Source organism: Siniperca chuatsi, linkage group LG12, assembly GCF_020085105.1.
Source record: "Siniperca chuatsi isolate FFG_IHB_CAS linkage group LG12, ASM2008510v1, whole genome shotgun sequence".
In the NCBI taxonomy this organism is placed as follows: domain Eukaryota; kingdom Metazoa; phylum Chordata; class Actinopteri; order Centrarchiformes; family Sinipercidae; genus Siniperca; species Siniperca chuatsi.
Window position 1 is genome coordinate 25,039,305 of NC_058053.1, and position 27,910 is coordinate 25,067,214.

The 27,910-nt window shown below is 40.0% G+C and overlaps 1 protein-coding gene across 6 annotated transcripts in view; it reads left to right on the forward strand.

Moving 5' to 3' along the window:
* kalrna (kalirin RhoGEF kinase a) overlaps positions 1 to 27,910 on the forward strand; it is a 144,582-nt gene that overhangs the window by 101,055 nt on the left and 15,617 nt on the right. For 3 of the 6 annotated variants that reach the window (XM_044216043.1, XM_044216045.1, XM_044216046.1), the window contains 16 exons: positions 13,283 to 13,489; positions 14,391 to 14,464; positions 15,748 to 15,891; positions 16,595 to 16,690; positions 17,907 to 18,025; positions 18,275 to 18,341; positions 18,743 to 18,846; positions 18,975 to 19,044; positions 19,173 to 19,259; positions 19,560 to 19,652; positions 20,364 to 20,414; positions 20,621 to 20,698; positions 20,879 to 21,064; positions 22,120 to 22,291; positions 23,190 to 23,407; positions 25,115 to 25,398. In XM_044216043.1, the coding sequence (XP_044071978.1) occupies positions 13,283 to 13,489; positions 14,391 to 14,464; positions 15,748 to 15,891; positions 16,595 to 16,690; positions 17,907 to 18,025; positions 18,275 to 18,341; positions 18,743 to 18,846; positions 18,975 to 19,044; positions 19,173 to 19,259; positions 19,560 to 19,652; positions 20,364 to 20,414; positions 20,621 to 20,698; positions 20,879 to 21,064; positions 22,120 to 22,291; positions 23,190 to 23,407; positions 25,115 to 25,398 (2,050 nt within the window). Of the gene's footprint in view, positions 1 to 2,900; positions 3,150 to 13,282; positions 13,490 to 14,390; positions 14,465 to 15,747; positions 15,892 to 16,594; positions 16,691 to 17,906; positions 18,026 to 18,274; positions 18,342 to 18,742; positions 18,847 to 18,974; positions 19,045 to 19,172; positions 19,260 to 19,559; positions 19,653 to 20,363; positions 20,415 to 20,620; positions 20,699 to 20,878; positions 21,065 to 22,119; positions 22,292 to 23,189; positions 23,408 to 25,114; positions 27,423 to 27,910 lie in introns of those variants that run through there. The other 3 variants (XM_044216047.1, XM_044216048.1, XM_044216044.1) reach the window with 3 other exon arrangements.

Consider the following 27,910-nt stretch of genomic DNA (forward strand, 5'->3'; position numbering starts at 1 on the left):
ACTTGATTCCAGTGCAGACGTGCCCAGTAACATGTGAATGCCTCACTTTTGTTGTGGCTTGAAACCCTAATTGTTTGATGGTGTAAATGCAGAATTAGTCTGACCCTGTGTCTGCTTACTCAACAGTGAAGTGACTGGAGGTGATGGGTATTTAATTAACTGTCATCTTTTTGTTAATGAATGAGTCAAACTGTTAATTAACCCTAAAGAGCCTCTGCTAATTGAGTGAGCTGGATATAAAATTCTGCAGAGTTCTTTCAAGCTTCAGCCTCTCGCCTCTGTCTGCCCTGTCTCCTGTGTGTGTGTGTGTGTGTGTGTGTGTGTCTTGGGTCTTGTGACTGCTCTGTAAAGTGGGTCTCCTTGTCCTCCCTGAAAGACTGTGAAGACACTGATGCTCTAAAGTTAACTGAAAATCTGTCACGATGGCGTTTGAAGTCACTAAAACAGATGGAACTAAGAGTTGTAACACTTTTATCAGGACTGTCATCGTTGTAATCATAATTTTATGTGACTAAGAGTCATACTGTACTGTAAGTTGTCCTATAAAGACCCTGGGAATTATCACCGGACGCTGTGACGTTGTAACTAACTGCTGCAGTAGTGTATAGTAATAGTAGTATATTATTGCTTGTATTTCTTGCTGTAGAACATCAGTAGAGGTACACTGTATTAAAATGGGACACTGCAGGGAAACAGAGTTGCTGGAAGCACTTTATCTAGGCTAAGTGCATGTGTGTTGTCTTACCTGCTTCTGCAGTGATCTAGGTACGCACGCACACACACACACACACACACACACACACAGGCGGAGCATTTACAGTACATTGCTCCTTCAAATGCTGAGCATTGGCCTGATTGAATAGTTAACATTTTTTTGTGGGTCGAACCAGTCAGGTCCAAATCCTAGCATGAGACAGGTTATAAACACGAGATAAAGACATAAACATTGCACTTCAATAAGACTGCAGTGGGCTAATGTGGTAACATGTCCATAGATAACATTTTTCAAGCAGAGATGAGCTTTTCCAAATCATTTTCTGGTGAGCTTCATGCTTTAAACATGCACAGTGAAGAGCTGTAATACTAGATGCTTATAAAGACTGTCCTGAATTTAATGATGTGACAATAACATAAAGGGTACAACATCACGAGGTTAAATACAGAGAGCGATATCAAATGTTTATCACCTCATATGCATTTTTAGTTTTTTAGTTTTTATTATAAACCTTAATAAACTACAACATAGAATGCCAATAGTGAACCATTTTAAAGTTGTAGAGGAGATGTTGGTCAGTTTACAAAAACAGTTTTCATTAATTTTCCCCCTCATGGTGCAGGGCAGAAGAGTAAAAAAAAAAAACATCTGAAAAAAAACCCATTATATGGATTGGTTAGACTAATGAGAAGCAAGTGTGAATGTCCATCACACTCACAATGGTTATCTATTAATGCATGGAGTGATGGCTTAGAGGTTAGAGAAGCAAGCTTATGACCAGAGGCTCAGCGGTTTGATCTCCAGGTCGGTAGGATAAATCTGGGTGGAGAAAATGCAGCTTCCAGGTGTGAGTATGTGCAACTGTGTGAGTGAGAACAAGGCTCTCTGTAGTGGAGTAGGTAGAGTTCTTCATCCATTATTGGAAGGGTTGGTGTTCAGATCTCAGCTCCTCCTGTCCACATGTAGAAGTGTCCTTGAGCAAGACACTGAACCCCAAATTGCTCCTGATTGCCAGGCCAGTACCTTGCATTGCAGCCCCGCCATGAGTGTGTGTGTGTGTGTGTGTGTGTGTTAATGGGTAAATGAGAGGCAAATAGTATAGCGCTCTGTTTGCTTAGGTAGTAAAGTGCTAAATAAGTGTAGCTCATTCACCATTTACCATTCCTGAAAAAGGCCACTTTGGGGCAGCAGAAACAAGCTGTGAAAACAACATTGACATGTTATCACCTTTTAAGTTGATTTTGGAAACTTGTTATCAATCACTTGCCTATTTACACATCCAGCAGACAAAGAGCAACATTAGCATTCATTTGGAGTTGGGTTCTGTCCACCAGGCGAAACTACTGTAAGTCCAATATTCACTTTCTTTTAGCTCTGTTTTGGTCTCCACCAAATCCTGAGAAAAATCTCTGGCTCTTTAGCTGCTAAATGTTCCACTGTGTTCACCCACTAGTAGCTAACTTTCCCCATCTGCCGTTTGATGCTGGGTAGGTACATTTATCAGAGCAAGTTATGGGCCAAAACAATTAGTTAGAAGTTATTATAAAGCTAAAGGGAACTGAAGAGTCAGGTGATAATTATCTGTGGGTTTGTCACTACAAGCGAGCCCTTTCACATTCAAGTAGTCATGTGATTCAATTCCATTCAATTTTATTTATATAACGCCACTTCATAACAGAAGTTATCTCATTGAACTTTTCATATAGAGCAGGTCTAGACCGTACTCTTCATAATGTTACAGAGACCCAACAATTCCCACCATGAGCAAGCACTTGGTGATGGAGGCAAGGAAAAACTTTTACGTAACACGGACCTATGTTGCCAAAAAGTCATTACTTCAACAGACAGATGAAGCCGGCAGTGTTACAAAGTAAATTTCTGAAAAGGGCTTAAGACACACATTCCCTCTGTCACTTTGACACACACAAAACCACACACAGTGTTGGAACCTGAGTCCCAGCTCTCCACAATGGGAAAGTAGCACTCCACAATAATTAACACTGACTTCTGTTCCAGAGAACTGAAGTGTGTGCAAAAGGGAGGGAGAGAAACTCAACAACTATGTCTGTGAAAGAAAGACGTGTGTGTGTGTGTGTGTGTGTGTGTAGGCTCCTTCTCCGGCTCCTCCTCCATCTCCTCCTCCTCCTACCTCATTTGCTCTGTCTCTCCGTCTCTCTATGGTGAATCTAAACAGTGTGGACTTGAAGCTCTTGGTGTACACACACTTTCCCAGTCAGTCTGGTTAACAAGTTGTTCGGCCAGTTAGTCATCGAATCAGACAGCTAGAGAGAGGTGTGTCTGTGAGTGTGTGTGTGTCAGAGAGAGAGAGAGAGGTGTGTGAGTGTAGGATGTGTGTGAGCGAGGATGAAGCGAGGCCGGCGTTGCTGTGGATGGATCCTCGCCCGCTGCTGCTGCTGCTGCTACAATGGCACAGGTGGGACGAGATTTAGAGACACTCAGACAGCATGTGTTTGTGTGTGTGAAAGCAGGTGTGTTATTGTTTTTGGCGTTAGTGTGTGTGTTTGTGTTGCATGCTTTACAAGTTAGGAAGTTTTATATTGTGAATGTGTGTGTGTGTGTGTGTGTGTGTGTGTGTGCTGAGGAATAAAGTAGATAACAATGCATTCTAATGGCTGCTACCAGCTCTCCACACAACTCAGCTGAGAGAGGGGTGTGTGTATTAACGTGTGTGTGTGTGTGTGTGTGAAAGAGAGAGAGAGAGACTGGAAGAAGGAGGGGTAGACAAACCAACAGACAGACAGAGAGAGAAATTCCTGTTCTTTACTTTATTGGTATGGTGCCACTAGAAACTAATTTGAATAGAAAATGAATTGTGAAACAGGAAGTTATGTGTCACACAGACGGACACAAAGAGAGAAAGAGGTAGACGGAGAGTGAGAGACACATGGCGAAGAGGACAGTTTCTTTATTTGAGAATCAGATGTTGGATTGAGCAATCTGTTTTCCTGCAATTCAGTCAGCTGCTGCACAGGGCGTGTGTGTGTGTGTGTGTGTGTGTGTGTGTGTTTTTATGTATATGTGAGTGTGTATGGTATGTAGCAGTTTATGAGAGTGCCTTTGGCCAGCAACAAAGGATTCACACTGACTGCACAGGAGTCATCATCATTTCCCAATCACTATCTGTCCCCACACAGAGACTGTGGCTTCTCCTGCAATTCATTCAGCGTGGTTTGGCTGGTTCATGACCATTTCTCTGCGTGAACTTGATTGGCACCAGGTTACATTCAGAAATCTGATGACATGACTTTAGACTGTAAGAGTGAGGAAACGGCATACTATCGAGTACAGTTCTTCAGTCAAACCGAGAAGAAGAGTCAAACCAGGTCCAGACTATCCATCGTGCCTCAGATTTTACAGACTTTTATGTTTTTGCTTTACCTAATTGAAAAAAGCTGTTGTTATTGTCAAGTCAGACATAAAGTCGAGTGCCGTATAGTAACAAAGAAGGATTTAAAGTTTGGTTTGTGCAAAACCTTGTTGATGTTTTAGGCTCAGGCCCCATTTCCTTTGGGTCTTTTAAGACTGGGACTGTAAAGTTCATTTGAGTAAACGTCTATGGTTTGTTTATTTTAATGGAGAGGTCCATAGTAGTTTAAGGTAAATAAGTAAGTGCTTTTCAGACTTTCTCGGCAGTAAAATCACAGCATTGTTTGTTTGTTTGTTATGCTTTCCTAATGAGCAAACTCTTGGAGGCAGGTGAATGACTTTCCTCTCCAGATTGGAATTTTTTTGTTGGAAAGAGTCTGACTTCAACACCAGAGACCGATCACAAAACATTCATGTAATTCATACAACTTATTGGGTTATTTAGGGTTGAGGACTTGTGTACGTTTAGAAAAATGGTACATACCTGAGTGACTCACTATGAACTGTATTGAAATTTGTGTGACAAGTAATCTAGCTATTACCACCGCTTGTAAAGCTAATACAATCCAATAAAATTCCTCAATAAGGCCATTAATATGTAAAATGTACATACTTTTTATTTACAGCCACAATCGTGTGGTTTATGTTACCTCTGCAGAGTCCGAACAAATGCTTAAGTGTATATCTTGGAATGGATTCTACTTTTACTGGGGTCACTTGCCCCAAATTTAAAATGACAGGTTTCATTATTGTTGTTTGCCTGAATTTTAGGGAAAAGTAAAAGAAGACAATGAACTTGGAAAGTAAGGTCATTGGTCAACAATTTGTGATTTAGTTTTTGGTGCAGATCTGAATCCATAAGGTTTTAAAAGATATCTTATTCTATTATAAAATTGATAATGCAGTTCAGTGAAGAGAACTCACATTACTACTCTTTCAGTTCAAGCCACCCCATTAACTGTACGTACTGTCAGCCAATCAATGCACTGAAGTAGGCAGAATTATTGAGGTAGTTTGAGTGTGTGTGTGTGTGTGTTTGTGTGTGCAAACGCTGGCATGTCTCCAGTTTACACATCACTGACAGTTGTGGAAGGCTAAGGACTCCAGTTCTCCATGCACTGTACCTTTTTAAGAGCACATGTAAGGTGTGCATGTGCAGGTTAGCATGCAGCTATGGTTAGCTAAAGGTTAACTCAGCTCTGTTTCTGGACAGACAGCGGACTTTGGCCCCTGAGCCACTGAGTTTCATGTTAGCGCTTGTACACATGTGATGGACAGTGGTATTTTCATATTCTCTGTACAACTCTGTATAACTGTACGAGTAACAGTGTCAGAGTTTGGGAAAGTAAAGCGTTTAATCTCTCAGGAAATGTGCCTGCTTCCAGTTCTAAATATCCGAGCATTTTCCTTAACCTAGCTTATCTTAACTATGTAAAACAGATTTTATGAAGGTCTCACAATTGTTTTAGCTCTGAAGCTCAGCTGGTTAGACTGGTTTCTGTGATGTGTCTATTACAACATGCATCTACATGTATTTGAACTGTACCAACAATTACAAATTATATATTTTGGTCCAGGACTCTTAAAACTCAGTGCTGCATTCAGTCTCTTTGATATGAGGAAGGGGGAAGCCATTTGTTGTTCTTGTTGAGATTGGATGTTTTACCCCTCTCTCTCTCACACACACACACACACACACACACACACACACACACACAGAGAGGCACTTTCTCATCTACTCACACAGTGGCCGAGCGATTAACTGGAGTGTAAAGTGATCTTATGTCCCGTCCATTATCCATTAAACCTGAAGATGAGCAGGAAACTACTATGACCCTGAGGCAAACGCGCACACACACAGACACACACACTCTCACTCACTCAGTCTCCCAGCAGAGATAATGGACAGAGACAGCATTAGCTAAGTCTTTGCTCCACTTCATCAGCTGTGATTCAGTGTGTTCAGTCTCATCCGACCTGCAGCTCAGTTTTAAATTAGAACCAATACTCTCATTTAATAGGATGTCTGGTCTCTCCGAGGGGTGGTAGTGTTAGCAGCAGTGGAGTAAGGGATTTAATTTCTTGTGAATTCGTTTTTGAATTTGACAGTTTTCTCTGTAGTGTAGACAGCTTCAAAAAAATCGAAAGAACCAAATTTTTATAAACAAAAGCATCAATACAAGTGTCGTGTACATAAAGGAACAGAGGTGCAGATGGAGTTGATGACCTGTAGTGCCAGCACAAATCCGGCTACTGCACTTCCACTTCTTCCTTTGATACAGTGAGCCAGCAAACTCAAGGTAAATAATTATCCTGATATACAGTATGTATTGTGGAAGTAAGGTTGGGAGCTTTTCTGCCTTTTCTTAGTTATTTAGCTACATTTGTAAAAGGTTTTTATTTGTGGTACTAGATTATCCACTAATTATCTTATCTGTAACGTCTTTCAGTTCCAGTTGAGAGGTGTTTCCAAGAGTATTTCCCGTAATGTCTCCAAGTTCCCATGAAGAGGAGTGTTTTCTAGCCTACAGTCACAAAGTATCTTTTCTTACCACAAGAAGCTTTCTCTTCAGTCTTCTTTACCATGCTGAGAGCAGCTTTTACTAAGCAATGGAGAGAACTCTGGAGTTAAGTGGAAGAACGGGATTTGTTGCTATGACATGTTTCATGAATGAGCTCAGTTACTATGTCCACACTGAGTGGTTGACAAAGAACCAATCTGTGTCGGAAGTAAATTGAACATAATTAAGCAAAACAACATTTTATAAGCTAACATGTAAAAATTGAACTGTGTGGATGTTTGGTGAGGAGCAACAGCCTCAGTCACGTTCTAACTGAGCGGAAATTATTCTGTCTTTGCTCATTTGCATTTTAGGAAAGGGTGCACCTCCACTGCTGGTAACTAATTCTACTTCTTCTACTGTTATTACAAGGAATACAGGCCTGATTCATTGGCTGTGACTCAGTGCAGGATTGAATCAAAAACCCTGATCGGAACACTCTTAACAAAAACAAATACAAAGATTGTAGTCTTCTGAAGTCAGAGATGAAACGTGTCTGTATGAGTACATGTGTGTTTTGCTACCATGTAACAGGCCCTTGTGTAACCTACTGATATTATTGTATAGTATCACAATGCTGCTGCTTTGAAGACTCAATTAAAGATCCCTTTTATCTGTATAGTTTATTTACATTGAACAGTGCTTGGAGGCAAAATGTTTCAGAAAATTGTAATTGTTAAATCTTCAACCAATACATTGTTTCATTTTTCTAATACGTAGGAAGTCAAGTCTCACATACATGTAGCTAGGTTTTACATATTTTACAAACAGTGATGTAAGGCACAAGAGAGAGAGAGAGGTATGAGAGGAATGTCCCAGATTACTGGATCCTCCTGTCATTGTCAAAAAAGCAGGATGAGGAGGAGCAGGCAGGTAACTACAATGTTAGTACATTTCACATACTGTATATACAAATACTTTCCTATCTTTGTAATGCGCTTTGTTCATGTTGCATGATTCTTCCACGGATTTTGCCATTCAAATGTCATCTAATCCATCTAGGGAATAGGGATAGCTACTGGTAGCTACCTGGACTATTTTGGTAACTTAGCTGGAATCCTGGTGTGTGTGTGTGTGTGTGTGTGTGTGTTAGGTGTGATCATAGTTTGACATTTGTCAATTTGTCATTGTGTTTCCTGTACATTACTGTGGTGTAAGCCAAGCCTACATTTGTGTGTGATCTCAGCTTCTGTTGAATGATTTATTTTAAATTGCGGCGAAGTAAATCTTCCAGGTACATCAGGCAGCCAGACTATTTTAGTAGGGGCATCTATTTTGCTTTTCTAACCAACCACTTGCCTAGCTGTTAGATACACAGTTTTTATTTTTCTAAATGTATTTATGTGTGCTTATTTTAAATGTAAAAAAGTCGGTGGAAATCCAATACAAGCATAAACAATACAATAATTTGGGGCACCTGCCCACATGTGCTTGGGCAGACACTGAACCCAAAATTCATTGTTTCATTGATTGTTTGAGGGACTTGAAAGGTGCACAATCAGCAGCCCATTTGATTTTTTACCTGTATTCCTCTTTTTTCGATAAGATAGAACATTATTTATCCAGAGGGAAATTGTTGAATTACCATCTGTCTTCTGGCTGTCCTCACTACAGTAAATGCGGTTGTCTTTCAAACCGTGGTGAACAGTGTCGTCTTGCATGTGTGGGGAAATAAATCAAAATAAACTGCTAAAAATGTGTTTCAAACTATTTCCTCTTTTTTTTTATTTGAGGGGAAAAACGGGAAACAAAAAAGCAAACAAAGCTAATTGTTTTTACATTTTGGGCTGAACAGTTATGTCCTGGTTGAGAACAGAATCCCATGTGTAGATGCAGACGCTGGACCAGCTGGAGGTTTGATTCCCTGCCTGGCTTAGTGGTTGGGCAGACACACACCAGCTATTTAAAAAAAGGTTTCTGCCAAACAAGACAAAACAGGAAGTCAGGTATTCAAAGTGGAGAGATTATCTGTGTGTGTGCGTGTGTGTCGAGCTTAGTGGGTCTTAATTCTCTCTTGTCAATACATCCTTTCATAGACAGTGTGTGTGTGTGTGTGTGTGTGTGTGTGTAGTATAATTACAGAATGAAACTGAATGTGAGTGAGAGAGAAATTGAGCAAGACAAAAACCCTGTTCTGTTGCATTCAGACCGCTGTTTTAGTATCTACAGACTGGATGTCAGATCTGTGTGTGTGTGTGTGTGATTAAAGATAGTGAGTGATGGGGATTTTAACAGTAGACAGTCTGTCTTTCTGTTGGCTGCAGAACAAAAGCTTCCTTGTCCGGTCTCACCTGACTTTGGCCTTCAGCGTGACACTGCTGTACTCTGTAGTACACACTATTCTTACCCAGAGTACCAACACTGCAATACTCACCCCCTAACTGTCACTTATTAAATGACCATAACATTTGCATTAAGTCCAACTTACAAAATGAAACATAGTGGAATGTGTGTTATCGGCCATTTAGAACAAATCGCGTGTATTTTACATTACATTCACTGATGAGCATTTTCTATAGCATGCCATAGAGGTTTCAGCAACTGAACCATCACAGCAACACCTTAGCCACTCCATCCGCTGAAGAAGACTACATGATGTGGTTGAAAGCTTCGGAAACACTGTACAGTATTTTTTTGTCATGCTGCTGTTTCCAAGGTCAAGAATGAACCGTATATGGTCCTTTGACAGCTATTCCTGGTTGTAGTGGTAACTGGTCAGCTCCCAGCAGCTGACAGCAGCACACTCTGGTTCTTCAGTGGCATTTTTCTCTGAAGGAGGGGAGGTTAAAGCAATGGCATCTTATCAGTCAGCTGTGTGTGTGTGTGTGTGTGTGTGTGTCTGTGCACTCAAATAATTTATGAGTTTCTGCAGTCAGCCAGCTGTCAAGGCCACTCAATGACTAACATTGCTTCTGCTGAAAGCTCTCACACAGGTGAACAGGTGACTTATGACATGTTTCGCTCTCTTAAGAACACATGAGTGATTTGCTCAATAGCACTTCAGGGAGTAACCACTGAAACACTGGGACAGAGTGACGACTGGGAGAGAGTGGTGATTGGGAGACTCAGGAGGAATCCTGGTGGGCTGGTCCAAGTGTTACTGACTGTTAAGTCAGCTGTGGACGCAGCTAACAGAGCTGACTGCTCGCAGTCTCTGTTTCCTCATACAAACACACTCGATTAATGCCCAATCCAAACCAAGTGTAAAGTAAATGAGCGGCCTTGGGTACAGGTTGTTGTTTAGTTGTTTGTGCTTTCTTCTTGGCCGCCCAGCTATTTCTCCACTTTTACAACCCAATTTATATCACCGTATGTAGCTATTGTAATGAATATATACAGTATTCAAAATGTTTTTAAATGAAAATAAAAGTTTTGGCTAGCCCTTTAGGCATTTGCCTTGTTTGCTTATGGGCCAGGTTGGCCCCTCTACATTGTTGAACACTCAAGCTGAAAGTGAGTTTAAGTTCAAGTGACCTTATAAGCACAAAGGAATTATTGCAGTCAATTACAAAGGAAACGACCAACAAAGGTGTGTGTGTAGATTGACATGAGCAGATGTACTCAGGTGAGCACATGTTTTGGGTCTGTACAGGTTTCACTAGCAGGCCTGTTGCAGATGGACTGTTCTCTTGCACTAGGGGTAAATCATATTGGTCTAAACTGTCTTGCACCACTAGAGTAAATTCTGTTCCCTGTCAAGTGTGTGTATTCATGAGTTTCATGAGAGAAAGAGAAACAGAGGCACCTTAGTAGTGCTGGGTGACCTTGGCTGCTGTTTTGAACAGAGTTTTATCTCTGCCACATTGCTGACAGAGTCCGATAACAACTAAAACAACAACTACCACTAATATAGAATCATTAACCCACAGTCCCGCACAATATGAAGGGAAGACTGTGGAGGTCAGGTGACCTCTGTCAGACAGAAATAATGGGAAAATATTTATTTGGACAGTATTGTACAGTACAAACACACCGTGGTCTCTCTGCATATTGTTGGTGCTGCTGACATTTGACCTGCTCTGGCTTGTAATACTTGTGATCTAGGAAGTGGAAGTGAGTTTATTGTTGATCTTACAGGAAACATTTTCACAGAAATGGCAGAATATCACGTTTTTGCCATGTACAGCTCAGCAACAGACATTTGTGTACAAGTAGGAGACATTCAGTTAAAAAAGCAGGTCAGAGATGAGGAGGAGGAGGAAGGGAGGACATGAATAGGAAGAGAAATGAAGGTACACAAAAAAAGGGGGGGGGAGCTTACCATTTATAGATAGTACCGCAGAACACTTCAGGAGATAGTGTTGCCCTTTAACCTTTCCTTTCCTGTCTGAAACACACACATACACCACAGCAGCCGCAGCCCATAGCTCCCAGCTGTGTGTGAGTGCAGCTGATCCACCACACTCCTGACACATGACTACCCCCCCCCACACACACACACACACACACACATACACACACAGTCCTGTTTCCATCACTTCAGAGGTCATTACATTTGCTTACATTCATATCCTGGAGACTTACCATAACCACTACTTCCATAACCTTGACCCTAACCTTAAACCAAGTCTTCACCCTAAAATTCAAGTCATCGGGACTTACGTTTTGTCCCCAAAAGGAACACTAGTCCCCAAAATGTGACTGTGTAAACAGATTTATGGCCCTACAACATGAGTAATACATGCTCACTCTCTTTCTCTCTCTCTCTCTCTCACATACACACACACACACACACCCACACACCCACACACCCACACACACAGTCAGTTGTGTTGGGATGTTTCAGGCTTCGCAGCAGAAATGAAACAGCAGTGTTGCTTTCTTTCTAAAGTCTGTAGAATGACAACCGGCCAATCTCGTCCAAACGGTTCAAACTATGTGCTGATATCACACTCTGTAATTCTAAATATGTGATATAATCTCAGTGAAACAGTCAACATGTCACGTCTAGGTGATAACATTTATTTCCTGCTTCCTGGTTATCTTTAAGCACATTCAAATACTCGGCCCTTTGCTTAAACAGTTGAGTTAAAAACCACTTTGTTATTCACTTGTGTATGTCTTCACACCATTTACATCGAACTATTTAAAGATGAACAAAACTGCTGACAAACACAATACTAAAGCAGGGGAAGAAGGAATTAATCTCTAACATGGGTACATGTGTCTGAATTGACTATCAGATGAGGCGTGTGTGACATGAGAGCAGCTGCTAAACAGACTTTGTTTTTCATTAATAAAAAGAATCATCTGGAGCTCACAGAGCTCTTTTCACTTACCAGGAACCAAAACATGACGCTGTTGTGCCTGAACGTAATTAACAAAAGCACATGTGCTTGAATGGTGAAAACCAACAGTAACATTACAGATATTTGCAGCTCATTTATGACTAGTCAAAACAAGATTTTAAAATCTCTGCTTACATTTAGGCTAGTTTAAATGCACATGTAAGATATTACAAGTTACTTTCACCATTAAGTTGTATGGAAATTGAAGATTTCTAAAATTTAGGTTTCACTAATTGAAATGCTACTTTCAAATTCAAGATCTTCAATGCAGTTCTGACCAGTCATAACTTCAATTAAAAATATCTATGATTTTTCACAATTAAAGATCTTTATATTTATGAATATTTCAAATTTAAGATATGACTAGTCAAAATGAAAACTTGCATAACTGAAACTGGAGATATGACAGCTGGGGAGCTTGTCAGGGCCCTAATTCACACACACTCAACATAGCAAACCTCTTTCTGCTTTTCTGGTTTATTGAAATAACTGACAGGGGGAACTCCTGATTGATTGCAGTAATTTGATGAATGATAGATGATGTCGATGTGTGCAAACTGAATGTTCCTGTCAGCTGATTTACATGGCTGTAAATGTCAAACACCTATTGTTGTACACAGAGACCAACAAAGCAACAAGTAGAGCAGGGTGACAAAGTCCTCAAGTTCCTTTTATTTACCTGGAAAATACCATGAAGAACTTAATGTCTTGTATTTTAATCCTGAGCCAGGAAAGATTTGAACTTAATGAGATGAGAAAAGGGAGCTTTAATGGACGTGTAGTTAGAAGAGAAACACCCTCTACAGAATTATCTGTTGTATTATTTTTAATTAATGATACATTTTTTAGAAGACCGCTATTGAGTGTGTAAGGTTTGATTCTTGCATCATAACTGTGGGAAACCTTAAAGGGTCAGTTCACCCCAAAATCATAAATACATATTTTTCCTCTAACCTGTAGTGCTGTTTATCCATCTAGATTGTTTTGGTGTGAGTTGCTGAGTTTTGGAGATATCGGCTGTAGAGATGTCTGCCTTTTTTGAATATAATGGAACTATATGGCACTCGGCTTGGTGTCCTTAAAGCGTCAAAAAAATAGCAATGTCAGCAATGTCTCTTTCCAGAAATCATGACCTGGTTACTCAAGATAATCCACAGACCTTCTTGTGAGCAGTTTCATGTAGGAACTATCAGAAAGAAAATAGTTAATTTTTTATTTTGAGGTGAACTATCCCTTTAATTGATGAAAAGAACTTTTCTGGAAGCAGAAAAAGTAAGCAGTATCCAAGGCTGATTGGAACTAAAATGTAAACTTTATCTGATTTCTTTCAGAAAACTATCCTGTTAGCGGCTCTGATGGAAAGACAGAGTCAGTGGCGAACCTTCAGCCACAACCATCCCTCAGCTCGCTGCAGTCCAGCTCTCCTGGTCCCAAACGCTCCGGAAACACTCTGAGAAAATGGCTGACCAGTCCAGTCCGCCGCCTCAGCCACGGCAGCTCCGTCAAGAAACTCCCCAATAACAAACAGAAGAAGACTGGTAAGACAAGGCAAATAAACTGTTTAACAACAAACAAAACCACAGGGTTACAGTTACTGTTGTACTTAGACCACAAGTTAAGCTCTATCTACATAAACCTGTTGAAACTCATCAGCAACCGCAGAAAAATGGGACTTTACTGAGCCAAAAGACAGCTCTGATTGGATTCTGCCACGAACTGCCACATTTCAAAGCATACCATAAAGCAAACCATAACTAAAGGATATTTTTTCTTTTTATGTAGCCATGGTTTCAGTTCATTTTAGTACACTCAGTTTGGGAAAGTGACTCTTGTAATACTGTTGCAAGTAGAGACCTTCTAGAAGAACCTGCTTTGTGGTTCAATATTTGAATTTGTTTTTGCTGAACAGCATTGCATTCATGTTATTAAACTCTGTCGTTAAACAATAGGCATTCAGACATAATGGGTCTTGTAGAAAGGATTGTGTGAATTTGCATCAAAATTGTTGCTAATTGCCATCTATGAAATTTAAAATGTCAGAGCGTTTGTGAACGCACCAACAGGGAAATTTTTCATATGCGAGTTCCTGCATGCAACTGCGTCGCCATGTGACAATAATACAACTATGACATAATAATTACTAAATTATTATGTAGCGAAATGTTCACTGTGATAGATTACCTATTTCTAGCCTTCGCAGGACTTTGTAGAGAGGCTGGCAGAGATGTGAAGTTTAGTAAATCTAACAATATAAGAAAAGAAATAAGGATATCTATCTTGTAATTTGAATCTGTCATAATTCAACCTAACTGTAGACTGCTCAAAAATGTCTTGAATCCTCAAACTCAGTAATGCCAAAATTCAACTTGTTAAAATATTTTTACTTCTGTAAGTGTTTGAGTAATGAATTGAGTGACTGACTCACTGATCGATTGACAGGAACAGGAAGAGAGGAAAGCAGGAAGAGCATTGACCTCGGACAGCCCGACCTGCAGGATGACATCATCAATGAGGTAATCAGTGAGATTCAAGAATAGCATGTTTGAACTGTTGTGGTTTGGTTTTCGATAAATGGTATTTCACAAAACTTGAAGTCAGTCCACATTCAAGAGACGGTTTCAGTGTTTTAGCTTACTTTAATCCAGATGAGTTGAAGCTATTCTTAGTTCTGATCATTTCTTGCAGGAAAATATTTTTGGCAATACACTTTGCAGTCTTACACAGAGTAAGATAGCAGAAAAACTGGAAACTGCTAAACTAGATCCATCAAAAGTAAAAAATACACCTTCCAACAAGTCTGAGGCTTTCCCAAAATGTTAGCATTCCTTAAATTGAATATAGATGAGTGGTTGTAAATATTATCTTCTTACTTTTTGAGGTACAATATGCATACTAAATGTAAAGAAAAAAGCCCAACCACTAATTTCAAAACGCAGGATTGGAACCTGCTACAATCCCCAAAATGATTGACAGGTCTTTTAATACAATTACACCCGACCGCAAATAAATCTATGCAGTTCTGTTGCTGTTTAAGGTTTGTTTACATCAGTAATGTTTATCGGCACAGCATATGGTCAAATATCAGATATGAAACACCTAGCCTAAAAAATCTACCAACCCCTGTTTCTGTCTACATCGTTGAAGGCTACTCTAGCATCTGTAGTTTAAAGGTAATGTGTGTGCTCCTCCTGGCCTGGGCTGAACATGTCATGAAGGTATAAAGAGATTTATTAACACTGTCAACATTTACGACAGTAACCAGCTGAAGTTCCTCTTGAATAACTCCTGAATCACTCACTGATTTCTGAAAATAGAAAACCTCTGGACTTCTTCGAATATTTTTTGTACTACTCATTGCTGTTGTCATACCAAACCCTGCAACTTGCGTTTTTGTTGATTACCATGTCCTCCATGTCTTGTCAAAATTCAGCAAACTTTTTTGGCATCTGATAAAAATTCATAAAAGCTAAAAAAAAAAAAAAAAAAAAAAAAAAAAAAAAAGAAGAAGGAAATGGCAGTCGAATGCTGTTTTTCTGAGTTCCTGAAAAGGTTTTTCATGCAATTTGAAGTTTCCTAGAGCATTGGTGAAATCTGGCTTAAGGAGAGACCTGTCAATCACTTACTTTGCAGCGTCACCAAACGTCTTACCAGACCACAATGACAGAACTTTGAGTGTTTGGATAGGCTGATATTTTATGATAAATCAGTGTGATCAATAAAGTGATGTTTTAAAAAGGACAGTTTAATAGCAAGTGATTTTTCATTTCTTATTGACTCTGAATTCTGTCTCCCTCAGAGAGTCAGTAAGGAAGGGAACATCCTCTCTAAGACGTCCTCCGGGATGCAGAGCGGCGGGGAGGAGGAGCAGGACGAGGAGGCTCACACCCCTCTGCCTCCCCCCATGGAAATCATCAAAGACCCCTCAGCTCAGGACGACAAGGTGAGAGGGGTCACTGCCGGTTTCTCCTAATGTTGGTCATTTAGAAAGTGAAATTGATCTTCAGTGGAAGTTAGATAAACATGTAGACTGATAATGCTTTGAAGATCTTTGTTTCGATTTTATTTATTTTATCTGAAATCAGTTACTCTAAAAGCCTGTCTTTGCACACTAACATGGTCGAGCTTTTGCTTTTATGTGCTTCCTACTGAACAATAAAATTTTAGCATGTTGTTATATTCAGTTTAATAGTTTTTTTATTTGATGTTCATTTTAGTTTTTATTTAAATGTAATTATTATTGTTTTAGTTTTTTTAATTTAATCCGTAAATTCTTGAATGTCCTATTTTCTATGTTAATTTTCAGTTTTTATACATTTCACTCTTTTATTCATTTATAGTATATCATATTCTGATTAGTTTTTTATTATTATTTAATTTGATTTAGGTTTATGTTAGCAGTAGTTAGGTCAGAGCTTGTATTTGTGTTGACTCAGTCTTGGTAGAAATCCTGCAGTGTGTCCATCTGTAGCTCAGCTCTGATCTGCTGCTCTCCTCCGCTCACTAACAGCTTTCCTCTCTTTTGCTGCCGTTTGTTACTTTTATTTTTTTTGCTATCACTGTTCTTTCTTTCCTCAACTTCCTGTTTTTTCTCTCCTTCACCTCCAATCTCTCTAACATGCTATTGCTTTTGATCCTCCTCTCAGTCCTCATCCTTGCTAACGTCTCTACAGTCGTCCTCTGAGGTGCCCAGCGCTGCAGAGCTGGTTAGCGCCATAGAAAAACTGGTTAAAACCAAGATGGTGAGTTGTTTCCTTATAATGGGCACAAACCAAAACACATGATGTGCAGAGCAGTTGTCTTCAAAGTGAGCTGTTGTGGGCCTAAAGGCTGAAGTGAACACAACCTGTTCACCTGCTGTCTCCATGAAGCTTACACATCATGTACGGATCATTTTGTGCTCATTTCACCAAATTAATACAATAGTGAACATGTGTAGTGCCCACAGTCATGTATTTAGTATAGTGTACTTAGGTGTTTTTACTACATTTGTGTCTTATGTTTGTGTGATATGCTTAGTGTTCATATTTTCAGTAGTTTGTGTTGTTAGCCTCATTGTGTTTTGTGTTCATATTTATGCATACATGCAGTATTGGTTTTGAACAAAAGCAATGTAAAGCCCCATTCGGACGAGATTAATATTAGAGGGGCAGGTGGGGAATGAAATGTTCACTGTGCTCCTCTGTAATTTAACTCATCGTCCTGGACGGCAATTAAACAATTGCAAAATTACAGGACACGGTGTGTAATAGACACAGACATTCAGCAGGACAAAGCCAAGAGCAAAGATACTTCTTCTCTGCAAAGATGTCTTATTTGCCAACCCAGTGTCTAACCTTTGTGATCTACTGTATGAAATGATGCCATGAGATCTAACGGAACAAACCCCCCGCACACTCATACTCACAATGCCATGTGTGTGTTGCTGGATCCTTGCTGAAGTTTCAACACACGCTGGAATGTTTTCATGTCAGCAGATTTGTCTGAAGAAGTCATATGAACAAATCGCTCTCTGCTGAAGAATCAGTTGATGAGATTTGGTGCTGATGTGGAATTTTTGATTTCCACTCTTACATGATTTGCAATTAGGAAAAGCAGAGGTGGGAGTTTCAGATCAACACAGGTGAGCGGGCATCAGCTGATAATATCACAGCCATTTGACAGTTGTTCCTTATGGCTACTAAAGACCAACCTCCTGCTGCCCTCTGCTGTCAGTCTCATTATTCTGATGTGTGTGTGGAAGGGGGGTTAAAGGATAGAGGGTGTAGGATGCTGTTCATATTGGAAAGCCCTCTGAGACAAATCTATGATTCTGGTCTATATAAATTAAATAGAAAAAAGAATTTCACTTTTGACGTAATATGGTAGTGTAGCTTTTTTTCTGTATTTATGAGAATCTATAAAGGAAAAAGATTGAATCCACCTCTAAACACTGACCTTATCCTCTCCTCTCTTCAGACTCTGGAACCCGGCGCGTACCCCGGCTTCACCTCTCTCACCCCACCAGAGCAAACTACTCCTGTCCAGCCACGAAACCCTGAACTGGAGCAGAGAGCCAAAGCTATGAGAGGACGGATGTGAGTACTGTAGTGTATCATCACTACTGCTTCTTCTACTACTTTCATTTCTACAACTGTTTCTAATTCAAGAACTACTACTTCTACCACACCTTTTACTACCACAACCATCAGGTTCCATCGCGACTAATAGCACAAGTGCTGCTGCTGCTACACTACAACCACAGTGTTTGCTGCAGCAGGAGCAAGAGGCTGACAGTGCTAACTTTTCCTTAGCTAATGTTACAGTTTTCTGTTTATTCTGCTCAGGTTTGTTCTGAACGAGCTGATTCAGACGGAGAAGGACTACGTCAAAGACCTGGGCATCGTGGTAGAGGTAAGACACCCACTGCTGAGGGATGCACACATCTGTGCTTATCTGTGCCAGATTAACCTGCAACCCCCTGGCATCACCAATCTGCGTTATCCATTCTGTACAGTCAGTGTGGTCCCATAAAGTAGTCTTTCTTTATGGGCGTTTTTTAACTCAGCATCTTCTACTGTAATTGGTAAATGTATGATCACAGAGCATATTAGCCTAGAACAGCTGAAATTATATGAAAAAGGCTGACAATGACAGTGTGCTTAGTGACCTCTCTGCACAACAGTCTCAGGACTATTATGTTATGCAGTAGCTATATGTAAAATATCCCTCAGGTGTTCTGATGTTAATTTGTCACTAACTGAGGAGAAGTGAGCAGAGCATCCTTAACCTGCTGACCTTTTGTGACCCTGCAGGTCTTCATGAAGAGGATCGAGGACAAGGGCGTCCCTGATGACATGAAAGGAAAAGACAAAATTGTCTTTGGGAACATCCACCAGATCTACGACTGGCACAGAGAGTAAGTTCAGCATCGGTGCCCGAAGGCTGGAACTAAGCCCAGAGAGGGGTCGGGTGGAGACTGACAGCAGTCTCCAATTTGTACCGTTTATGTCTATGTGCTAACTAATAACGTCCCTCTTCTGTCAGTTTCTTCGTAGGAGAGCTGGAGAAATGTCTAGACGACCATGAACACCTTCCTGAGCTCTTCATCAAACACGTGAGTGGAACACTGTGATGATAGTGATGATGATGATGATTTTGTGACATTAAACATATATTTGATCTGCAAAAATCCCGACTCTACCTGTGATCTGCGCTCTGAAAGAAATTGTCTGTGTGTTACAGGAGAGAAGACTCCACATGTATGTGGTTTATTGTCAGAATAAGCCCAAGTCAGAGTTCATCGTAGCAGAATATGACACATACTTTGATGTAAGTGATGTTTTGACTCTTTATGTTACTGTGTTAGTAGTTTTTGTTTTTTAATTTTGCAAAAAAAACAAAGGATATTTGGTTGAGACAATTTCAATTTCTTGAGACCCACAGCTCTCTAATTATATTATTTTATCGTTACTGTAGCTGTGTTATTGCATTAATGGTAGATTTTAGTCTGTTTTATGTTGTATTATCTGGTATATTTGATATTTAACTGACCAAATATGTAAGCGAAACCTCAATTAGACTAACAGATTAAAAAGAAGCATTCTGATGCTACTGGGGTTTGTCTTCCAGGGAATCCAGCAGGACATCGAATCCAGGTTGTCCATCAGTGACTTCCTCATCAAACCAATCCAGAGAATCACCAAATACCAGCTGCTACTGAAGGTAACAAACGTATAAATTCTCTTATTGAATTACAAAAGAGACTATCACTGTCCCCTTCACGTGCAAATTTAATAATTTAAAGAATTTATAAAATAACCTTTACTCTCATCTATCACACAATTAAAAATCCTTCTGCATGTAGTTTTGACTGTGTTGGAAATGTTTTATGGAACCATAAAGTTACGCGGACCTCATGCAACTTTCAAATCACCACACACAGCTATATTGTGTGTTTAGTTTGCCCTTTTTGAAATAAGTTGCTTAAAACTATAGTGGTCAAAAATAAAGTCAGGAAACTCCATGTGACAATTTTTTACCTGAACGTAAAAATTTGTGCTGTGGCAAAGCTAATCCACTCCTTCAGGTTTCCCAGCACTGAACCAGCTCAGACATTTCCACAGACTTATAAAAGAGACACTTAAGTTACAAAAATGAGGCTACTGATAACTAATTTGTGGGAAATAATTGAAAGGATTTCAAACTTAGATCTTCCATTATTTATTGGTAGGCTCCACAAGAAAGTACACTGTAAATATATCTAACTGAAATGTTATTGGGTGTTAAGTGTCATCTCCCATACAACCTGTTTTAATTGCAAGCAAAGAGGACGGTGTGCACCTGTCTGTGTGTATTCGAGTGATGTATTGAAACTGCAGTGAAGTGAATTTACAGTGTCTTGAGTGTTAAAGTTGTGGTCATATTTCTTCTCAGGACTTCCTGAAGTTCAGCTCCAAGGCAGGAATGGACTGCGAACAAATTGAGGTAAAAACACAACTTAACTGGAAGTGCTGAATTATCACAGTGTACATGGAATATACAGTATTCACCCTATGTTTACAGCCCTGCCTGAATCCAGGACTTAAGTTATTTATGTTGAAGCCATTCATTGTCCAGCCTGAGAGAGGGGGACACACACCTGAAATGAACACATAACCAAGGATTTAAATCACTCTCTCTGACTCTTACAGAAAGCAGTAGATTTGATGTCTCAGGTCCCTAAACTGTGTAATGACATGATGAATTTGGGTCGGCTGCAAGGATACGAGGTACGTTCACTTCCTGTTCTGTTGATTAATAACAGGTTTGCACACAGCACAGACATTTACGTATGTGTGAGTTTGAGGTTTGCTGCATTCCAGTAAACCCTCCACCTGTTTGTTACTGATAATAATTTAAAAACTGTGAGCATTAAATGAATCACGTTGACCAATCGAATTTCTCTGCAGGGTAAACTGACCTGTCAGGGCAAACTGCTGCAGCAAGAAACCTTCTTTGTAACAGAGCAGGACACCGGCGTCCTATCACGCTCCAAAGAACGACGAGTTTTCCTCTTTGAGCAGATCGTCATCTTCAGTGAGCTGCTCAGGAAAGGATCGTCCACGCCCGGATACCAGTTCAAGAAGAGCATCAAGGTCAGAGAAGAAGGGGTTCTTTTTCTGTGGGATAACAATTAAGAATGCACATTAACATAACACTAAATCCACTTTTTTGAGTTAATGTATTACATGTACAGTCCCTTTATTACACTATAGATCCTGATCTCATTCTATAACACTAATTCCCCCACTCACACACCCCCCGACATATAAATACAGCATCTGTTAGCAGTTTGGACAGTATGGAGTATGGAGAAAGATGGAGAGTAGTAGCAGTAGTAGAAATACTACCACTACTACTTGTAGTTAGTAATTTACAGTGATGATCGGTGTTATAATGTTTGTGGTAAATGTAAACTCTCCCTACCACTCATATTCCCTACTCTGTCACTCTCCACTGTCTCTGCTACCTCTGGGGGGGGGGGGGGTGGTATCAGAGTTCTAATAGATTTCTTGAATTCATGAAAGAGGCGTGTTCAAGCTAAAACAGGGTGTTGATGAGTTGCTCTTTAAATAATTGCATTGTTCTACGATGAATAATTGATCGTCGCTCAGCTTAACTGTTAATAAATAAGTAAATAAAAGTGAGTAAAAGCAGGATGAAATACTTCTGACTCTTTACTCCAGTCTTTGAAAGCAAGTTTTCCACCAAATTCAAAACACATCTCTGGAGAGCACAGCGTGCCTTTTTAGATGGCTGTTAAATTGATAGGAAAAGGAAACGTAATTAAAATGGCTGAGATAACTTATCCTTTATTATCGTCCTGGTGGTTTTGAGACCACAAACTATCTGAAGCATACATGCAGCCAACAACAGCATTCATTGTTTAGGAAAGTCCTATTGGTATAAATACTTAATACCTTCTCTTTTGTTTGATAACCTTATGACTTTAGAAAATGTTTCTAACACCATTTTTAGTCAAATGCTGGCACAATATATGGGCTATAAATATGAATAGTTATATACTTTTAAAAAAGAAAAATGGGTCAATCTGACCTGATTGAGATTCTAGTGTTATACAATTATAGAGTACATAAAACAAAGAAAGATATCTATAAATTATAATCACACTAAAACTGCTCCCCTACAGGTATCCTACCTGGGTCTGGAGGAATGCATGGATAACGATCCCTGTAAGTTCGTCTTGTCGTGTCGCGGCTCCTCGGAGCGGTTCACCCTGCAGGCCGCCAATGTCGACATCAAGCAGGTTTGGGTCCGACACATCCAGGAAGTCCTGGATACTCAGAGCAACTTCCTGTATGGTGAGGAAACACACACACACACACACACAGCTACAATATTCTCCTCTGAAGCATGATGTAATTTCTCACCCTTTTACAAGAGACAATGGACCCAGGCCTGTCAGATTAGAGTGTAAAATGATGATGTTCCCCTCAGCTCAATCACACACCGTCACTGTCTCCGCTTTCCAAAGTTCCTCGATTCTTAATCCCGGCATTTGCTGCAAAAAATCATGAACCAGTAGTCACACTTGGCTTTAGTGCCTGTTAGAGAAATATATTTTAAACATGAAAGAAACTGTTAAGATATGTATTATGCTCATTTTGTTTAATTTTTACTGCCATTATTCCACACATTTTATAGGATCATACCAGTTGTTTTGCATGTTTTAGCTTTTAAACTTCTGAAATCAGGTATCTGATTGCAAAAAGTGTTTTTTTTTTTTTTTGAGCTACGTTATCAACAAATCTTAACCAAAATAAAACATGGGTGTAATGAAAATGGGTTATTTTTTGGAAAAAAATGTTTCCCCACATGAAACCCGAACTGCACATGATCATAATGTAACTGGTGAAAAAACAAAGGCAATATTCACTGTGACCTATTTTGAGCAAGTTTTAAGTCTCTGCAAGCAGAATAATTAAAGAATTAAACAGTGGCTGCCCAGAAAGTAGACAAATACATTTAAATCACCAACACCACTGCATACTTTGGAAACACGTCAGCAGTAATGCAAAGTATATATAAATTGGCTAGAACATGCAAAAATATTGTACGTGAACTACAGCACAATACAACAGGATCCAAAACTCTCATTCATTACCAGAGGAGGAAAAACAACAAAACATCTGGAGAGTCAGCAAACCTGAAATGACACCACAAGAGGAATATAAATTTTCCATCTGTGTGTGATTGTAGCTCTTCAGTCTCCCATTGAGTACCAGAGGGAGAGGAGCGGAGCAGGCAGCAGCTCCTCACTGACCAGAAACCGCTCGTCCTCGGGGAACCGGCCCGCTACGTCGTCTCACAGCCGTCCATCCTCGGCGGTCGGGCTCGGTGACAAGGAGACGGAGAGAGGGAGGAGCCAGATGAAAGTGTCTACCTCCAACGGCGGTTCGTCATGTTTTGACTCCAGGGTGAGTTCCTGCACACAGCCTGGACACACATGATGGGAGGAGGAACTTTTTTCATGTGTTCAGGTCTCTTAGTATATTTGTGATTTTTCATGAATGATGTTTCATAATTTATCTGCAATTTAAGAAAAAGCTGAGTGTTTTAGGGTCTGGTTTCGAGACACACAGCTCCTCTTCATTTTGCATTAGTGTTGTCTTGACTTAGCCATTAACCATGGGCCGTAGACTGCAGCAGACAGCTGGTGAACTAGGTCAAGAAGCACACTTTTTCCCTACATGCTGTCTGTGAGTCTGTTACCTGTCCCTAAAAGCCAAGGTTAAAATCTGGGCTACTGCAGGTGTAGCAGCATACTGTGTGGGTTTATATATACACATAGCAAACTGTTCTCTTTCTGGCCTACTTTGACCGAAAACCTTTTGCTGTCTGCAGAAGGCTGGACAGCTCCGCTCACTCTGTGATTTACAGCCTGGCGAGCTCCACGTCGAAGACTTTTAGAGTTTTCTAGTCATGAGTTAAAACAACACTCAGCTAAACTAGAACAAAAGACTACATTCTTTAAGGCTATATAGTATGACAACCTTTAAAAGCTCCATAACCCCAGAGATAGTTTTGTTCTTATTTGCTGTGGTTTTGAGGTATGTGCTGCTGAGACTTCTACTTGGCCCTATTCAAAGGAGGTGAATGGTATTTCCTTTTAAAAAGTGTCCTCACACTCATAAATGGTTCCCAATGAAACCTGTTGACAGCCAGGCATATGGATTATCCAGAATTATCAGGACACTGTTTCTGGAAAAAGACGTTGCTAATGAGTTTAATCATTCAGTCATTCAGTCTGAAGTCATGTTCAAGTTACGTGTTTCTGTTTGGATAGCTTATTGAGCACTTAGCTTAAAGTATGTCATGTCGCTGAAGTTATTTCTGTGAGTCAACAACCTGTACAGCTGCATCAATCTTGTCCACACTTGTCGCCATTTTTGTGGCATTTGTGGTCAACTTTTTTTCTGCCTCTGGCACAGGAAGGTGATGTCTTGCCTACAAATTTCTGATTGGCTCGGTTGTTTTTCCAACCAAGGAAACAGCCGTCAATAAACACCAGACCTATTTGAATCCCTCCAAAAAACTTGAAATGTGGATAGCAATTTACTGAACTGGAACCTGTCTACCTCACTCAGTGTTTCCAATGAAAACTGGACTCGTTTTTCAATTCTTTCAGCTACGCCAAAGTTTAGTCACCACCATTGCACTGGGATGGAGGCCGAAATCTCAGCAGCAGATATCAAACCCTTTGTGTTTTCTGCTCCTGTTGCGAACTGGAGCGTGACTATTATTTACTGATTTTTTTTTTTTGTAACAGTAGAGGTGATGAGCTGTTTAGACTTGCAGGACTTGCAGAATTGTAGGACTACTTTGAAAAAGACAGCCTGAAAAGAATGCTGACACTCTGATTGTCATTGTTTGTCCTCCTCCTCCCCCTCGGTCCTGACCTCCCTCTGCTCCTCTTCAGGTCTGGGTCAGCCGTAATGGCATCAGATCCAGCAGGACTGTTATCCAACCCACATAGACACACCTTAACCTTGTCCTCAATTGTCCTCATCCTCTCTTCCTCCGTCATTTCCATCTTTTCTATGGTCTCCTCCTGCTCTCCTCCTCTTTGTGTTTTTCTCCTCTTGTCTTCTCCTCTGTTCGCCATCCTTTCCTCTCCTCCTCAGGACAGTGAAGGCGGCTGCAACGGTGTCTCTTCCACCATGTTGGTCACTCAGGACTACTCGGCGCTCAAAGAGAACGAGATCTGCGTCAGTCAGGGAGAGACCGTCCAAATCCTGGCCACCAATCAGCAGAACATGTACCTTGTTTACCGACCAGCCAACAGCCAATCACCTGCCGCAGAGGGCTGGGTGCCGGGACGCATCTTGGACCCGCCCACAAAGTCTATAAAAGACTCTTCTTCTACTTCCTCCTTCTCAGCAACAGTGGCCGATGCCAACAACATCAAGTAAGTCGCCCACCCACCCAGCACTTCTTTACCTGCAGACAGACGCACTTCTGGTTGGGCTTGAAACCAAGCACTCGGACTGGATGAAAGAATTGAGGTGACAAAGCTCTGTCTACCCATTTTTGTTTGTTTTTTGAATCAGCTCCCATCCCCAGTTCCTAACTGCTCACTGCCTCTGCCCTCACCTCCTAACTCCTTCCCCATATACTTCCCCCTCCCCTCATCCTCCTCCTCCCCCTTTAAGAACGAACTCTTGGACCTCACAGGAGACTATTTTTTTGGTATTTTAACTCCTGACTTTCTCTTGTTGCTCCTTGGAGGTAAAAGGTACAGAACTGGTCTCTTACTGTCCATCAAGTTGCCGCAGTGACAGTTTTATTTCTGAGCCATTATCACTTGACGGCTGTGTGGCAACTTCGTGAAAATGGATTTCAGGCTTGCAACCGAACTAAAACACACACACACACACACACACACACTGATAATGTTCCGTGTAAACGAGTGCTGAGGATTTACCCCACAGAAATAGACTGGATATAAAATCATGTAACTTGTAGCTGACTCTGGAAAGCAGAGAGAGAAAACCATTGACACTCATGTGGAGCTAAAACCGGACTCTTATTTCAGTTCCTAACACTCTGAGTTTTCTTTTTTTTTTTTTTTGTATATTATAATTTCTTTTTACTGTTTTTGGAAAAAACAAACTCACCTGGGGGATTCAGGTGGACTCAGCCCCATTCTCCGCAGTGGAGAAGATTTATTTTGTTGTCTGTGGCAATCTATACAGAAATTTGTGTTTATTTCTCTTGCTGTTGTTTTTCTGCCTTGTTAATTATTATTTTATTTGACGGACAAAGTTGGATTTTTTTCCTCCTTCATGTTGATTTTGTTAATGTCAGCAGTTCACTGTACAAAGTTAAATTTGTTTTTTCAACTGAGGCTCTAGAACATTCCTGTTTTAAAAAAAAATCCCTTTTGCACTATTTAAGAGAAGAAAAAATATGAATAAAGTCAGGCTGTGCAATATGTTGCATTTAATGGCAGCGGTCAGCATTGTACTGTTGGTAGTCTAATAATGATTTTAAATGTATTTTAAATATGTAAAATAAACCTTTTGGACTTGAGCATGAGTTAGCAAAGCGACGTGAAGGTGAAGTTGTTTTGTTCTGCGTTAGGCTGAAGATGATTGACAGTTTGTAGTTTTTAATATTTGTAAATAAACTACAACAGCAAACGTGAAACTGAGCCTGCTTCTGTGTGCACTGTCACAACATTAGATGGAGTTTTTCTGTTTCAGACGAGAGATTTAGCAGACAAGTGACTAAACAGTTATTAAGGTTATATTATCTCTAGAGGATCACCTTCAGGAAATTAGACTCAAAGTGATAAAGATAAAGCAGGGTTTTATTTATTGAAAATGTTTGACTAATTAGTCTAGAAAACATAAAACAGCACTGAAGGTTACAGTAGAGCGACAGGTATAAAATTATTGTCTGCACCTTTTCCCTGTATGGTTAATTTCAGCTTTTTGTATTTGTTATTGTAGTGACATTTCTTTTGACGGTTTTATTGTTTCAGTTTTTACTAACATCAACGGTTTGACACTCCACAGAAGGTTCAAACTTGAAATATAAATTCAGTTACAGTTTTAAAATGGGGAGAAATACAGAAAAAGCTGCTTTTTGGTTTAACATTAGTTTTGCCGAAGAAATAAAAAAAAAAATGTTGTTTTTTGAAAGTGAAGATGATAAAATATTATGCTCTTCAAGTGTTTTTGAAAGTGTTAACAGCTAATAACTGCTTTATGTTAAACAGAATTGACAGGAATTATGTGACACTGGAAAAAACTGCTTCCAAGTTTATCTACTGAACTGACAAAAGTGTTGTGTGGCATAGAAGTGGTTAATATAAGATGACATGGCACTTAGAAAAAGTAGTATTATTATTAAGTCAATGAAATGCATTTTGCATGAACTGTGGAGGATTCATTTTATCCAATACAGACATTAAACTAAAGAAATGAGTTTCTGCTACCATTCTCTTCACTGTTCATGTACAACGGTAAATGAGTGAAACAAATGATTATGAATTAGTTATCAGTCTACAGGAAACACAAGTGTGTTGAACTGCAGGTGTGATTCTTGAACTTGTTAAAAGGTTTCAGTGTTGTCTCTGATTGTGTTAGAGGAAGGTACAGTATGTCATTGTTTCTGTGTCTCTCACGGATCTCTTGCTCTCTCTTCCAGTCTAACTTTATCTCTGTCTCAATAAAGTCAGACCAGTGTCCTTCTGTCACTCCGTCCTTCCTCTTCTGTATCTTAATGGACCAGAAGAGTCTGGCTGCAGCTTCAGGCAACAGCGACCCTGTCAGGACCCTCTGCTACAACACATGAGGACACAAACATTTAGATTGTACAGACATACTGAAAAACATGATGGAGGCAATGGAGGAAACTATGTAGGCCAGAGGATGACACAGAAAAGAAATGTATTTTAAAATCATGACCATGAT